The 17,221-nt window shown below is 40.0% G+C and overlaps 1 protein-coding gene across 1 annotated transcript; it reads right to left on the bottom strand.

Annotated features, from left to right (window-relative positions):
• Positions 1–3,627: 3,627 nt before the first annotated feature.
• On the bottom strand, positions 3,628–14,726 carry LOC311099228 (GATA-binding factor 6-B-like). The gene is made up of 7 exons (XM_084139910.1): positions 14,622–14,726; positions 12,777–13,712; positions 11,750–11,916; positions 10,624–10,749; positions 8,103–8,190; positions 7,892–7,986; positions 3,628–6,802 (listed from the first exon to the last, which is right to left on the bottom strand). The coding sequence occupies exons 2-7, from the start codon at positions 13,654–13,656 to the stop codon at positions 6,629–6,631; spliced, it is 1,530 nt and encodes a 509-aa protein (XP_083996036.1). The 5' UTR covers positions 13,657–13,712; positions 14,622–14,726; the 3' UTR covers positions 3,628–6,628.
• Positions 14,727–17,221: the final 2,495 nt, after the last annotated feature.

A 17,221-nucleotide genomic window follows, 5' to 3' on the forward strand; every position in this document is an offset into this window, starting at 1 on the left:
GAACGATAGCTTCTGACCTCTAAGACAAAACTTTCTTTGTTGTGGGGGAATAAATTATCATTTGACGGTCACATTTTGTCAGGCTTTTGTCAATTTTGAGGCCAGAGAAACCTACCACTCTTTTGTGAACCACATAATATTTACTGTTCAGCTCAATAATTGATCTGGTTTGGAAGCAGCATCAGTGGACAGAAAGATATATTCCTCTGTGCTTCTGGGTCAACTGCCTGAATAGGAGGAAAACCCTTTACATGCAAATTAAATAACGGTAGGTTCATAATCTGCCCATACGCATTTTTTTTTTTTTTTACGTAATGTTCATTAGAAGTAGTTGGGATAGCTGAATCACATATTCATTACATTTAAAAACATGTGTTGTGTCCAGAAAGTAAAGTACCCTTCACAATGACCTGATGTGGTCAACTGTGCAATGTCAGATCAGTATTGACAAGTTTCTTTGGGAACCTGGTGAGAGAACAAAAGGGTTGGAGTTGGACAAACACTTGGTAAACATGACCAATCTCTTCTCTGCTAGAAGTAGGAGTTAATCTTTAGATCCTATTGTTGTGCTCTGAGTTCTCAAACAGAACAGACCTTTTACCTGCTTATTGCAGCAAGGGATAGTCCAAATAAATACCTTCTAGTCTACTGTGCTGCACTTAGCACACAATAATAAAGCATGTTATATTTAGGTGCTCTAACCTTCAGTGTTACAGTATATCAGCACAATAGATTTTATTTATGATAAAATAATCAGGTACAGGTGGAATAACTGAAAGAGGATACTACTAATTTACTAATACTTTAGGGTTAGGTTTGAGGATAGGGTTGAGGTTAGGGTTAGGATTGAGCCAGCATTGTGACATGAGTCTAGGGTTAGGGTAAGGATTAGGGTTAGGGTTAGAGTTAGGGTTGCAGTTAGCTTTACAGCTGTAAGGATATTTGAATACCATTCTAGTGTTAGGGTTAAGAATAGGATTAGGGTTGAGCCGGTATGTGGAGCCAACCGTAACCCTAAGCCTAACCATCATATACAGTATATAGTGGTCATATTGGCCCATACAGTATTTGTAATTACTGCATCAATTTGAGCATGTTATATGTAAACAACTGTTTTAGAACTACAGCATTGTAATACTCATGGAAGTCTCAGAGTCACTTCCACCTATCATTGTATCCAGGGTCAGGGGTGTCCCGGTTGTCAGTTATGACTGATCCTCACTCTTCCTCTCTCCTGGCAGAAAGGGCTTGCTCTCTTGCCCGTCCTCCATTCTCAGCCTCCGACTACATCTCCTCCCATTAAGACTGGTTCCTACTACTTCCTCACATTCCTCACAGTCAAAGAGTGAAAAAAACAACAACAGATAGACAGAAAAGAGAAAACACTATCAGGCGGGCTAGGGTCGCTGGCATCTTTCCTCTCTCTGTTATTCATGCTTCTACTGTCATTGTCAACAAACTGTTATGGTCAAGTAAAAAGCTTCACTCAACTCACACTCAGTAATAGTGTATAGCTATCTCTCTCCAAAAAGTATATGATAAAGAATCCCTATCTATGATAAGAGAATTTGAATTAGAGTGAATCTCATGACTTATTGTCATCCATATGCAATGGGAGCATTTCTCCAATATCAAGCGAAATGATTGGATGATGAATAACAATTGTATATGGAGAACTTTATACTAATGACTTCAGACCATATTGTTGGCTTTGATGTATGGTCCCAGCTTCCTGTGAGTAAGTCAGTAAGAGTGTATGACTAATGACTGGTGATGGAGAGGAACTGTATTTCCAGGGATTTTATTATGTGTTTTGTTTGTATTATTACTGTTATTCCCAGCACTGAAACAGTGTTGAAAAGATCCAAATACCTTGAGAGAGTGGTGAATGCTATGACATTGAATATGAGAAGTATCAAATACTCAACAAAACACCACTAGGCAGAATGTTTTTAATATTTTCTAATTATGCCCCTCGCTCGCTCTCTCTCTCTCAATTCAATTAAATTAAATTATCTCTCTCTCTTTCTCTCTCAATTCAATTCTCTCTCCCTTTCTCTGTCTGTCTTTCTCTCTCTGTCTGTCTCTCTCTCTCTCTCTTGGTGGGTCTGTTGAGGAAACCCAAAAGGGCTGAGTCAGAGATTCCATCTCTTCCGGAGGCAGACAGGGCCAGGCAGGCCAGGCCAGGGCAGGGCAGAGCCAAGCGAAGGGAGCTCCCCTTTGAAAACCCTGTCTGTGGAAAGATCAACGGGCAACTCCTGGGGGAGTCACTGTGCTGTCCTACCCAGTCCTACCCAAACAGCCCCATGGCCTGGGGCCTGGCTGGGGTCATATTCATTAGGCACTAAATGAAAGAAAACGGACTAAGACAGGGACAAATTACCTGGATTTGTCCAATAAGAACCGCTTGTTGAAAAACTGTTTGCTACGGTGTGCCCTAATGACGATGACCCAGGCCTGCAGCCTCTATGTCCCAATGTAGCTCTGCTCTGTTGTGCTGCTGACTGTTTACCTTGGCCCCAGCCCTCCCACCAAAGGACTTTCAACTCAGCAGCGCTGCCCTCCAGGGTGACACTGTCTCTCTTACTCACTGTCTAAATAAAGCAGCTTTAGGCGTCAGTCGCTGTTTGTCTGTGTCGCTCTCTTGCTATCTCTGCCTCTCTCTCCCTATATGTATCTCTCTCTCTCTTTCTGTCTCTGCCAATTTAGAACAGCACGTTCAACACAGATAAGGTTCTGTTACTCTATAGTATCTGCTAAGTGTCAAATACATCAGCCTATTGCATCATTCACCAAACTTCTAAAATAATTTTGAGGCTTTGCTTTGTATCACTTGTCAGTTTTTCCTACTGATCTTCTCAGCTACAGATCATTTATGGTGAAATAACGTAGAGTGAATGTTGTCATGCACATGAATACCACCCAACCTTAACTTAACGGTAAGAGCGGTGGACCAGTAACCGAAAGGTCGCTAGTTTTAATCCCCGAGCCGACAAGGTGACAAATCTGTTGATGTGCCCTTGAGCAAAGCACTTAACCATAATTGATAATGGCAGACCCTGGCGGTGACCCCACTCTCCGAGGGTGTCTCAGGGAGAGTTGGGATATGCAAAAAACACATTTCCATTTCACACATGGGTATAATACATGCTTGTACATGTGTGAAACAGCACCCATTATATATTATTATTATGCATATGAATTCAGACAGCGGAACGAATGGGAGGAGGACCTCAGTGATGTAATGTGTTGTGAATTCTCCCTCAAAGTACCATGGATACCTTGTAGATATTACCAGCCTGGGACCACTTCATAAATTGACAGACCTATACAAATGTTGGTTCTTATTTTAGGTTTCACTCTTGGTTTGATTTACATAATTAGTCTCGGTTGCAGCAGAGTCTATCTTAATGTTTGTGTGAGGTCGTCTCTGTTAACATGAATGATGCTTAACAACAACACTTTAAACAAAGACTGGGGGGAAATGAAGCCTGCAGACACGCCAACTCCTTGGGCATAAAATACAAGCGGTGTAAAGTTGGTGACATAATCAAACTAATGGATTATCATTGTAAAAAATCTACACTGGTCTGCTCAAAGCGAGTATCATGCAAGGGGACACATAGGTCAAACCAACTGATATTTTATTGTAATAACATTGAAATGACAATGTTGATAACCAACAAAGTCTCCAAACGGTGTACCTGGTTGATGTGCAGTACAGAGAAAGTCTTGCACATAGCTACACTGACACTCATAAACTCTCCAACATCAATATCTCAAAGTGCAGCCAGATAACCTAAAGCTCAGGCATAAATCTAGCCATCTCTAAAATGTTGCTGTCTACCAATGGTATCTTTTCCAGGCTATATTCACTTAAATATACTTCACACAGTGACAGGCACTCTGTGCTGGGTAAAAGGGTAAGCTTTGTTTAAACACACATTGAGTGCATATAAAGGAAAAGTCATAATAAACTGTTGTTGTGTGCAAGAGGAATGGCTAACTTTAAAACAGAATGAGAAAACAACTAGAAAAACTGTCTGGAGATTCAAATCCCTCAGGGATCCATTTCTACTGTCTATCCAACAGCTTATCATAACATATTTATCTTTAAAACTTCAAAATGGTTATATGTACCTTTACAGCACATGAAGATGGCGCTCAAACCCTTCAAATTCCATTTGCTGCTAACCCTGGCACAGTATACACTACCAACAAGGTGATACAATGACACAAAGACAACCCCAGTGTGTTGATTTCCTTCAAATATTCTAAGACAGGGGCAATTATTCCAAATTCACATTGATATCATCAGAACAATTTATTTCAGAGATTTAAATAAGATCATTAAAAACTGTATCAGGAATAAAACAACCAACCAAAGAAATACAAATATCCAAACAGAAAAATAGGGAAAACAATGCTATTAATAAACATGATATTTCAAAAAAATAAATAAGTCCAGAAAAGAAAACAATTACCAGGCCCTGTTTCAGCTGAAGAACCCTGATGGTGAAACTGAAATGCAGTTTAAACGGCAGTTTCACAATGACCTACTCATCAGATTCATTCCACTGAAATGGACATTTCCCAGGGAGCTAGAGGAATTTGTCTGGCCTCAAAATGGATCTACTTAGAGTTCTGCAGAGCAAGGCACCGTTCACACCCCTACTGGAGGAGAGGGAGAAGTACAGTATGATCTGTGTAATGAATGGGAAAGTCATAATTCTACTTAGAGCGTTGAAAGTCAGGAAAATGTACTGTAGACCTTTTGAGTAAAAATACAAGGGCAAATTGTATCAGACCAAAATCAACAGTGATTTGTCATATAAGGTTATTATGTCTTGAAACCTGTGAAAGGTTGTTTTCCAGCTACATACATAACATACTTTTTCACATCACTGAATCATAACTGGCATACTTCACTCTTTTCAGATTATTCTCCATACATTTCAAATACATCTCAAACTACAGTTTCATCACCATGGAGCCAATGTGTGACATTTCACAAATTGACAAATGTTGTTTTATGACAACAGGTTGTACAGATGTAGGATCTTCATTTGATCACTCTTTTGTTGCTGAGAATTTTCTGCAAAGCAGGAAATGCAAACTTGTAGTGTATTTGAGTTTTAAACAGTATTCTAAAGTTTGTAATTTCCACTTTTACATTTCAGACATGATTTTCCCTAACGAAAAATGTATAAACCGCTACAAAAATGTCCATTAATTATAATCCACATTTCCTATTGCTGCAGGATTACTTCCCTGCTGTGGCAAACTGGCTCAAATTAAGATCCTGCATCTGTAAGATTCCTCTTTTATCAACTGAAAAAGAGGAGGTCAACTGAGGGCAATTTATTAATTCCACCTCTATTTCTCCATATTGTGACATTAAATTAATATATGTTGACCTCAGTGCCATTTAGCCTTTTCATTGTATTTCTGTCAAATTTTATCAGGAAAATCACTTGCATGTATGCAACAGTAAATGTATACAGTTTATATCAGTTAGGTAGTCTTTGTTGCAACCAGAGAATACTGCAGCAGTCCTCTTTTACAGTTTTGTATTGTAACAAAAAGATGCATCTATAAAATGATTATGGGTGCCATTTGTTCAAACCGTTTTAGCTAGCTGTGTCAAAAAGTTTGCGAACATGTTCTCTATTTTTTATCCTCACCTTAGAAAAAACAGCTTCTACCAATTTCTTTAAAAAAAATAGTACCATAAATTAACAGTATTTTAATTTCATCTGTAGGATTTGATTATTTAAGAATTGAGTAAATAATTTAAAAATAAAATGGACTGACATAGGATGTCACAGTCTTTGATACCCTGTTTAAAACCATAAGAGTTTCAGTCAGATAGGCCTACAGTAAGAGCTATCAGTGGAAAAACATGTTTGCTATAACTAACAACTACGAACTCAACAAGAGAGAAAGAAATGAAAAATCATATTTAAAATGAAGACATAAGAAATGTTTTTCTTTCAGTTCTACTCTATATCCATATCTTTATTTAACAATCATAGTCATATTTTCTACAATGGAAGATTAATAAATACTTTCTCTTGATTCAGGAAGGTTGTCTTGGTAACTTGATAGCTTGATTCCAGTTGCAAAAAAAAATTATTATCAAAATGTCCTTTGTATGGATAGTGCTTTTATCAAGCACTAATATCCAATTAACTGCTTTTGTCTTGAGTGGGGGAATCCATAGCATTATGTAAAGGTTTCTTCATTTCAGACAACAAAGAACATTTGATCCACCTCCATGGCTGAGAGAGAGAGATATTGAGTACACAGCAGGTCGGTCCAGAAAGCATCTAAACTGGAGACTAACAAGAATGCATCAACTGGCCTCTCACATATTTCCCTTTGTGTTAAGGCACTAAGGTTTTCCCATATCATTCTGGAAATCAATCCCAAATATTCCACAGACATTTCAAGATTGCAGGGATGTGAAGGGGCGAAAGGTCTGTCTCTGTCCAACAGTTGTTAGCTGGGAAGTAGGAAACAGGCCCACAACCATCGAGGCACTGAATACTTCCACCACTCAGCAGCAGGACATCCAGAGCGAGAGAGAGAGGCTAGTGCAGTGGGTTCCATCCCCCAGCTCGGTGACTCAGGCCAAGGCCATAGGGCACCAGGGCTCCCCCCTGACGGAGCCGGCTACGTCTGCAGACTGGGTGAGGCCCACACGGGTGTAGAGGCCGTCCTGGTCTGGGTACTTGACCACGGCAGAGCCACCAGAGCCAGCTGAGCCCTCCGCTGGGCCACTCAGTACAGAGGACTGAACCTGGAATAGGACGGAGAAATGTTAGTCACAGATTCAGGAGAAATTACTATTATCCAAAGGTTTTCTATAGTCACAGCCAGGGCTTATCAACGATAAAGCTTAATCTGTAACTGCTAAGATGGGTATATAAGGTGGATGTTCTCATTATTATAGAGCATTTATCAAGTGATATAACATTTTACATTTACATTTTAGTCATTTAGCTCTTATCCAGAGCGATTTACAGGAGCAATTAGGGTTACGTGCCTTGCATCGACAGATTTTTCACCTAGTCGGCTCGGGGATTTGAACCAGCGACCTCTCGGTTACTGGCACAACGCTTTTAACCACTAAGCAACCTGCCGCCCCCTTAATCTGATATGTTTATAATAGCAATAATATTGGCCTAATAGTATTGGATTCATAAGTATTGAGTCATACAGTATGTGGGATGTAATCTACTGTATCTGGTGTCATCAGAGGTATTTAAAGGCCTCTACTGGCCTTTAATTAACTAAATGTAGTTGTTGGAAGTAGGCCTTTAATAGTGTCTTATATGGAATAAATCAGAGACTACAATGTTTTACAACACAATTCCAAAGAGCATCATCTCTGAAAAATGCAGACCACCTCCCAGAACCCAGTAGAGGCCTTTAAATACCTCTGATGACACCAGATACAGTAGATTACATCCCACATACTGTATGACTCAATACTTATGAATCCAATACTATTAGGCCAATATTGTTGCTATTATGAACATATCAGATTAAGGTTTATTATTAGCCTGCCTGTATGTCCTATATTTGTCAACAATATCCAATCAAAATAATACATTAGTGCAATAAATAAAACGATAAAGCCTCTTCAAAAACGTTTTAGATATGTTTTCGTTTGAAAGGCAACGTCCCTCTATTTGACCAAAACCGTGGACCTATATTTGACGCTAACTGAGAATTGGACGAAGAATTTCCGTGCATCATTTGTTACACAAGACAGGTGTCAGTTGGCCTGCATGGGACAACAGTTTCAAACGGCCTCGAGTCAGTTTTTACAACATACGGGGCCCGCCTATCCCACACCTGAATATGATTAAAATCATCTTCTTACCCCTGGCACCTGCGTGTTCGGAGAGCTGTTCTTCGAGTCTTCAGAGTTGGAAGAAGACGTGGACGTCGGAGTCATGGCGACTGAATTACTATTTCCTGTGGTAAAATTATATAAATTAATTATAAAGAGGACCCAATAACACGAGAGAGAGAGAGAGAGAGAGATAGAGATATACTGTGTGTCATGAGGTGTTAAAACAGAGGTTGCTTACCAGAGGACCCCTTGGTTTTGTTCAAAGTTTTAGGTTTTCTTTTCCTCGTCTGAATTCCCTCTTTCTTCATGGCGAGCGGCCGAGGTACCTGCAAAAATAAAGAATACATGAATCTTTGTCATGAAATTGTTCGGCGGCGTTCTCTGTCTTGTTATTTGGCTAAACGTTTTGTCAATGTCGAAAAACATGTAAATTGTCCTTTAAATCTATACTTCATTAACAACTACTATAATTAATTGGGCACACTGAATAAACTGCTTGTGTTTAATATTGCTCTCGATATTCAGTGGACAATTACGCACGGCAATTTAACGTGTTCATAATTTTTTTACGTAGTTATTACACTATCACTCGTATTTCATATGTCACAACGATTCATCGACACGTATGCTATGATGCTGGGAAAGTTTTGTCTCGCGCACATACAGTGCTGGTCATTAAAAAAGCTAGCTAGCTGATGGATGCAAACAATGTTCTTCCCCAAAAACATAACAAAACTACATAATCTGTTTCAGTAGCTATAGTTAGCTAGCTAAATATCTAGCTAGGTGTCATCATCTAAAATAACCCTAATTTATGAGACAGTTCTTATTTGATTAATGGTGGTCGGACCCATCTATGTGAAGCTAACCACAATAAGGATTAGCCACGATAGTGGATTTTGCGGTTAGCCTTCAAAATAAACGTATGTCATTGACAGTGACGCAAATGAATACAAATAGTAGAATTATGCCATAATTGAATAGATCATGCTAAACAAAGTTGGAATGTTGTTATATAAAATCTACAAAAGACAATAATTGGTTAATTTGACAAAAATCTGTTGAAATCACACTTGATGTAGTAGACTCTGTAGATGTGGTCCTCTGTAGCTCAGCTGGTAGAGCACGGCGCTTGTAACGCCAAGGTAGTGGGTTCGATCCCCGGGACCACCCATACACGAAAATGTATGCATGCACGACTGTAAGTCGCTTTGGATAAAAGCGTCTGCTAAATGGCATATTATTATATTATTATTAGACTGTAGAATTGCATTGGGGACATACTTATTTCACTGTACAGCCTTACCTATGAATAGTGGATCAATGACATGGGGTATCAAGTCTACTCAGTGACACCCAGAGAACATTAGCGTCGTAGCTCTTATTGCGGGACTCTGAAACAACTGTGAATTGAGACACATTTTTTGTCAACCTACTATGTGTATTGAACACAATTCCAGAGGAAAAACAATACAACCTGGATGTTTTGGAGTCTGATAACTATGAGGAGGACGTTGGGAAAAAAGCTATTGGGTACTGAGTAGACTGATACCCCATTTCATTGATCCCCAATCCTTAGGTAAAGCTGTACAGTGCAATATGAATGTCAATACGCACAATATGCTGACTGGGGAGGTCACACAGTCACAGTACCGCGATAAGAGCTACAACGCTAATATTTGCGTAAACTCTTCACAGTTGTGTTCTGTGGGTGTCACAGAGTAGACTGATACCCCATTTAATTGCTCCACATTCCAACCTTGTTTAACATTATCTAGTTTAAATATGGCATGATTCCACCAATTGTAACCTTCTGCATCACTTTCAAATAGGTACTTTTATTTTGAAGGCAACACCCAAATTCCACTATTGTGGCTAATTCTTATTGTGGCTAGCTTCACGACACATTACCCCGGTCAGGAAGCTAGCTGGCTGCTTATAACGTTGGCTTTGGGCAACAGGGTTAAGTAGCTGGCTAGCTATTTATTTTCATGAACTGAAGTTCAATTTCAATAGGCGAACAACAAACGGCTACCTAGCTAATACTTACTCACAAGGATTCCTAAATCATTGCTAAGAATATTGGAAATGACTGCAGTTTCTACTGGTCATTGTTTTCAACCTGGTTGCATTGGTGCTAGCTAGGTACCAAGCTAAAGCTAGCTAGCTACCCCAGAAGTTGCGGTCGAACAAATAATGCCTTATTACATTTACATTACATTACATTTTTACATTTTAGTCATTTAGCAGACGCTCTTATCCAGAGCGACTTACAGTTAGTGAATACATATATATATTTTTTTTATTCTGGCCCCCCGTGGGAATCGAACCCACAACCCTGGCGTTGCAAACGCCATGCTCTATCAACTGAGCTACATCCCTGCCGGCCATTCCCTCCCCTACCCTGGACGACGCTGGGCCAATTGTGCGCCGCCCATGAGTCTCCCGGTCGCGGCCGGCGGCGGCTCTGCCGCGTTGGTAATTGTGTTTACAATTACCAACGCGGTATTGTAAACACATCGTTCGTGGCCGGTATGTGCTTGTTTGCAGACTTTTATTATTTTTTTACAGTTTTTACAGTGCTACTGATAGTAGTGGTGGCGTTTGCCTTGCACGTGCAAATTCAGCGACACACAACATTCTATAATAGAATTGTGTTATTTAACGCGTCAAATAGTGTTATTTGTATCTTTTTTGACAAGCAAAGACCCAAACGGCGTTCCATAAACTTGTGACATAATGTTAAGATTGTGTCTTACTCCATGTAATTTTGTGTAGAGCCCACATGCGTTGCACACTGGTTCTCCCTCTGCGTTTCTGCGCCACAAGGTGGTTGTGCTCGTCTGACAGTTGGCACAGGAGAGGCCGATTCGCCGGGATGATGACTGGGGAAAGGCAATACATAAACAACGATAAACACACTGGTACATAAAGATATGAAGCTATGATTAAGCAACGGTGAGCTATAAAAGTGAGATGCAGAGATGTCTCAGGTCGAGACTAGGCTACGTGACTAATGGAATCTTTGGCTGTGATCCAATCACTTATAATTAATCCTTGTATTTGAAGGGCACGGATTCTCCTCTCTTATGACTATATTTATGTTATCTGCACTAATTTCCTAACAATAATATTGGTCGTATTCATGTATTCCATTTACAGTAACAGACAGTTAAGTTCGGCTTATTTCCATGAATTTCATTGGCAGAGAGTTTGTGGAATCAAGGCATCACACGTTTGTTCGTGTGCGTAGCCTAATAACTGCGTAATTGCGCCAGGAAAATGTGTCTGAACATTACATTTTTCCTCACGTAGCCAATGGCTTAAGGTTATCGCCTAAGATCTCTATATACTTCCTAAATAATGGGGATTTTCTTTGACCAATAATTCACTAAAATGGAAGACCATTTTTATTGTACCCTCCGTTCGGCCAGCATTCATATATTATTAATAATAAATAATATGCCATTTAGCAGACGCTTTTATCCAAAGCGACTTACAGTCATGCGTGCATACATTTTTTTTTGTGTATGGGTGGTCCCGGGGATTGAACCCACTACCTTAGCGTTACAAGCGCCGTGCTCTACCAGCTGAGCTACAGAGGACCATATTAACAAGATAATTCTGGCTGTCATAGGTAATTTAATCAGGGTCAAGAAATGTAATTACTTATATGACAGCCAGAATGATATTGTTAATATATGAATGCTGACCGAACCGAGGGTACAATAAAATGGTCTTCTATTTTAGTGAATTTTTGGTCAAATAAAATCCCTATTATTTAGGAAGTATATAGAGATCTTGGGCGATAACCTTAAGCCATTGTTTTAAATAAATCGACAGGAAATTTAGTGACTAAGTAGTCCCTGAGCATGTGCTGCTTACCATCCGCTTCTGTGGTTTAATTAATGGCCGGCTGAGTCCATTCATTTTGCTGTACAGGCCGCAGGCGTTGCAGAGAAAGTGGCCCGTGCCATCGCGTCTCCAGAGCGGCGTGGAGATGGAGCCGCAGTTGACGCATTCCCTGCTCTCCCCCAGGTCATCGAGAATATCTGCGGGAAAAACAGACAGGCAATACAACAATCACTTACATGACACTTCAGAGAGGTGCTTGGGCATAAAAGAGCCGTGATTTTTCGTAGGCTTAATTGAGCACCTGTCTATACCTTCAAATAGTATGTGATTGTCTATTGAAAATGTGTTGGATCCTTTGATGATAATTCAGAATTATTTTCCGAATGAGGTCTATTCTAGGCCTATGAATGTGATATTAGGCCTATACATTCAATACACAAGGAGACTGCTCTTTTGACTCTATTTGAGCTATTTATGTCTACCGTATTGGGTTACATTTAGAAACTCCAAATGTTTCGATAGCCTACTAGTTTTCTATGTGCAGTCAGAGGGTGTAATCAAAAATCTATTTTATTTACATAAATTAAAATGTCAAAATATGATAGGCCTAGAAGTCGTTATAAAATATTCGATATCAGGGATATGCCTAATCTTCAATTCATGCCACAAATGAATTGATAATAGCCTAGTTATAATATCTAACCTAATTAATGTGCTATTCTTAAAAGGAAGCAATTTAACATTCCTTACCATTACTATAAAAATTTAGACCTATTTTACCTGTGATAACAATCTCCTTAACTCACTTGAATGTGAACTTATTCGGGCCATTAGGTCTACTAAACTGTTGTCATCGTAAATGATCATCAAATGTACACCCAAGCCCTCCTTGCTTTTAAACGTTTTTAAATGGTTATTTTAATTATCGTACATGCGTCAAACAGTTGTTCAATAGATAAAAATATCAGCACATATAAAATAAAGTTGTCATATAGGCTAATTGAAGTCCATATTATTAATCATCTTTCATCGATAATATTTGGAATAGAAGCCCTACCTCCGTTAGGTCCTCGAATCGTCAAGGGCGCACCTCTGCTTTGCAAAGTGTGCAGCATGGTGTTATCAAATGGTCCTCCAGACCAAGGCGAGGACAACTGGGATAGCTGTGGTCCAACATACGGGGAGTAGGGGCTGGTGTAGGAGCCACTGAGGGGGCGCGAGAGGCCATACTGGTCTCGGCTGGTCACATTCAGCGGATTACTGTAGCCGTTATCCCTGGGCACCCCGTTGTTCATGGGCGGGCTTGGAGGGTAGTGGAAACGGTTGGAGGTATGAGGACTCCCGGTGCTGTAGGAGGGACTCTCCGGAGTAGACTGCGACCAGACTGAGTGGCTGGTGACCGCATGGCTGGGCTGAGACGATCCACTGGCTTGCAAATAAGGAAGGCTGGGTATCATGGGTCCCACCCGTGAGCTCGGTACATACACTGGAGAGTTGGGGTTGGAGTGCATATAGCCCCCAGAGGGCGAGTCATACCCCGCCTGGCTCTGGTGGGCCGCCGCGATGGCTAGTGTTTGATACATGTCGCTGGGGTCAACGATAAGGCCCCCCTTGTGGTGCGGGTGCGCTCCACTGGAGATGATGAGTTTGTTGCCCTGGTCTAAATCTGTGAACAGAGTGATGTCCTCAGTGTTGCTGTGATGGTGTCCGAACTGAACGTAGGAGTGTAGAGATGATCTACTTGGCCCCTCGGCGCGCCGGTGTCCCACTGTGTCAAGTTGATCGCTTGGCAGCGGTGACCTGAGCCCCTCCGAGTCGTGCGCGTTGCCGTCCCTCCTGCCCTGCCCGCCGTGTAAGTAGCTCTGTTCAGCCGGTGACCCTGGCCTGCTGGACACTTCTCGCTTGACCATGGACCAGATGTTTTCGCCCAGGTCCATCCAGGATCACTTTCCATACACAGTAGGACTAGAAAATCGTGAGGGTGTTGTCTGCCCTGGGAATGAGAGAGAAGACATTGTCATCAATATCAAGTAGGCTAAAAGGGCCTATCATACTGTAAATTGTTAACTTAAAACAGGCCCCTGGGCTTCATGCAAATATAATTCCAGTGTAACTACATCTGGTATCATAAAGGATCTGTAAGGCGAGGCAATCAAATCTTATTACGATCTCAGCTATTCTTCCAAGAGATTTGTGCCAAAGAGTTAGCCTACATTTTAATGACATAATATACATAAACCATGGTGTTCCCTTTCAAGCGAAACTATTCATTTGCAAGAAATATGTCCTTCCCATGATAATAATATCATATCAATTCCATAGCTTACCCTCTGGGAAACTACACAACGCAAACCTAACATTGCCCTTGATGCGGGGCTTGGTTTCATTTTGAAACGTGTTGGCGTAATTTTGAGAACACGATACAAAGGCTAAAGGCTACTTAACACACAAGACTCGATCCTCTCTATGAAAACGATATGATGGTTATGGACTTATAGATAAGACATTTTTGGTAATAGCATCTAAGGGATTAATCCATTAGCAATGTAACCACAGTGCGCGCACTGACCGGAGGAGTTGAATCCATCCGTGTCAAAACCCTGTCCTCCCCTCTCGAGATCTAGCCTTTCATAATTACAAAAAAACACACACCGTTACAGATAGGAAACAAAACGCAATTTGTCTTTGGGGCAAAGAGATAACCGCTTGATAAGACGCATAACAGATAAGGCCCAATAGGCACGGTAACGGTGACAAAACAATAATCCAAATGATTTAGGTTCTGCGCAGCTGGCACCCAGGAGCACGAGCACGGAAACCAGATGTTTTACCAGATGTTTTACGAAGACTGGACTGAAAAATAGAAAACAGAAGAGGAGAGGAGCGAATATTCACCACGTACCTTCTAGTTCTGTGCCATCGGTCGCTCCTTGAAGTTTCCAAAAATGTGTGGGTCGTAGCTGGTCTCGGGGAAGATAAGAATGAAAGTGTTACTGCGCTCGTGATGAGGTTTTTAGAGAGGAGGCGCTTCTCGAGGCTGTAGTTGAAATCTGAGGGCGTTCTCTGATTGGATTTCAGTTGAGCAAACAGATCAACTCGATGGGGGTGCTATAGCCTTTGACATATTTGATCATGTCTAAAACTGTAAATGTAATCAATTTGACGTTTTAAAGTAGTATATGGACTTTTTTTGTTTAAATAAAATCGAAATATTCTAACAGTATATTCAGGGAAATATTCAGAGAAAGCTCGTTTTGGCAGTGCATTTGGGTTTACTCACAACGTATTGAAATAACTATCATAATGACCCTTCGTCCGGGTTTGGCCGGTGTAGGCCGTCATTGTAAATCATAATTTGTTCTTAACAGACTTGCCTAGTTAAATAAAGGTAAAATAAAAATAAATAAAATAATAAGTGCGTTTTATTTAGAGCAAAAATGGGGAATTTTTCATCATTGACATCAAACCTGTTTTCAAAGGATATTGTGTAAAAAATAGTTAATTGTTCTAATGTAGAATGATAGTCCTACTATAATTTGTGAGCCTCTGATAGGTTAATTTTAATCATGATAGTTGTCGTCATAAATCTAAGTAGCCTAACATATCTTATTCAGAATGTGTTTACAAGTAGGTTATCTGTTCCAGCAATAAATTGGAATAATGCAAGATGTTAGAACTATCTAAAAAAATGTTACAAAAATAATATTATTTAGAAAAATTTGAAACAATTTACAAAGTGAGATATTGAATAGCTTATCAGCTGCACAATATAACTAACATTGTTTGATATACATTATTATTATTAGAAATTGCCCTAAAATCCAAACCCGGGGAAGTAGCCTATAGGAAAATATAGCTATATTTTAACATTGGCTTGTTTTGTTTATTTGTTTGTTTATTCTCCTTTTCGGAGTTATGTTAGGGCAGACCATTCACTAATTAGTTTATTTAAGTGAGACGCCTTCATTTGGGATTAAATGGGTTCAGCCTCAAAGAAGCACAAACTCTCAGCACGCATCTGTTGTTGCAGAGAGGATTTACTTTGAACTGGTGATGATTCATTCAGTTGGAATATACATTGGCTCAGTGAAATGATCAAAAGTGACGAGGTGTCAATTGAATCATTCATTTACTAGTCTTCTGTATCTTCCAGGGGTTAACAAATAGGCCCGTCGTTCGTCAACCTGGGAAGAATTCAACTGGTATTTCTTTCTATTTACATTTTGCCTGGATAACACTTGTAGGCGATACCCGTTTCAGGGTAAATTGTAGGTCACCATTTCGTTGCACAGAGAGAGGAGAGCCACGAGTCATTGCAACATTATCTATTCTCTGTTTGACTCCTCTTGTAAATTGAGCTCGAACAATGGCTATTCTTCTTTTACTTTAGATTTTTAACAATTTATAAGTGTTCCAACTCCCAGTTCGATAATACCAATTTTATCAGATCAGAGCCCATAGCTATTTGTCCTTCACTTGTTCTTTGCATTCCTTTCACTTTTCGTTGCTTTGCAAAGGGCAAACCTAGGTAGCATATCAGAAACGTTGTCAATAGAGAGGTGTAACTTCATACCTGTAAAATAGATATCAGAACTATGCCTATTGGTTTAATGCGCCATGGATTGATTGGAAGCTCCTCGTGCGTAAAAGGGATAGCACGAACAGCTATGTTCTAGGGGCTAGGCTATTTAAATACTTTTAAAAATGACATAATATATAAAAATGCATAGTGGAACATGGAGTAAACAGTTGCTACTGTCTCGGCTGTACATTGGGAGGCCAAGGCAGGCAGGCAGTTGTCAGGGAGGTGCGAGAATACATAATCCTGGTTTTACTCTCTGTTCCAATCCGACTTGACGAATTAGGTGTTTTCGCTGTGATGCTATGACATGAAGTGTGTCTCTCCGACAGTTACCTGTGACGAATCACCACGGGGAAAGTGGCAGGACGCCGCTCAGTCTCAGCCTCTCTATCTTCACACTGTCCAGGGACGGCCTGGCTCAGACAGGGGCTGACCAGGAAGACCGTTTGCAATCAACAATAAATAGTCTATAAAGCTAATTTGGCAACTTAAAACGAATAGTTTATTGTCACTTTACTTGTTAATCTGTCATTCATTAGCCTACACATGTGGAATAATTTAAGGTTTATTATACTTTAATGGCGTTGTTATTATGACTAGATATATTTGGATTACCTAAACAACCTTATAATATTTAATAATAACTTTTGAAAATAATGTCCATTATTTGTAGTAGTGGTAGTACTAGCTATGATAATAAAATGTCATTTTTTTATATTTTTATTTCTTTATTGATTTTCAAGATGGCCGTATCTTCAGTCGTATCTCAATAATGTTTGTCTGTTTCATTGCATAATCGCCCTCTCTTCTTTAGGTGTCATTGCCTTTTATGTACTGACTTGATAATGCTTATCTCCCACTACTCGCGTTCTATTATACTGAAAGACAGAGTTTCCTATTATAAAGCAACTATGTTCGCC

Source organism: Coregonus lavaretus (assembly GCF_964263955.1).
Source record: "Coregonus lavaretus genome assembly, chromosome: 23".
Lineage (NCBI taxonomy): Eukaryota > Metazoa > Chordata > Actinopteri > Salmoniformes > Salmonidae > Coregonus > Coregonus lavaretus.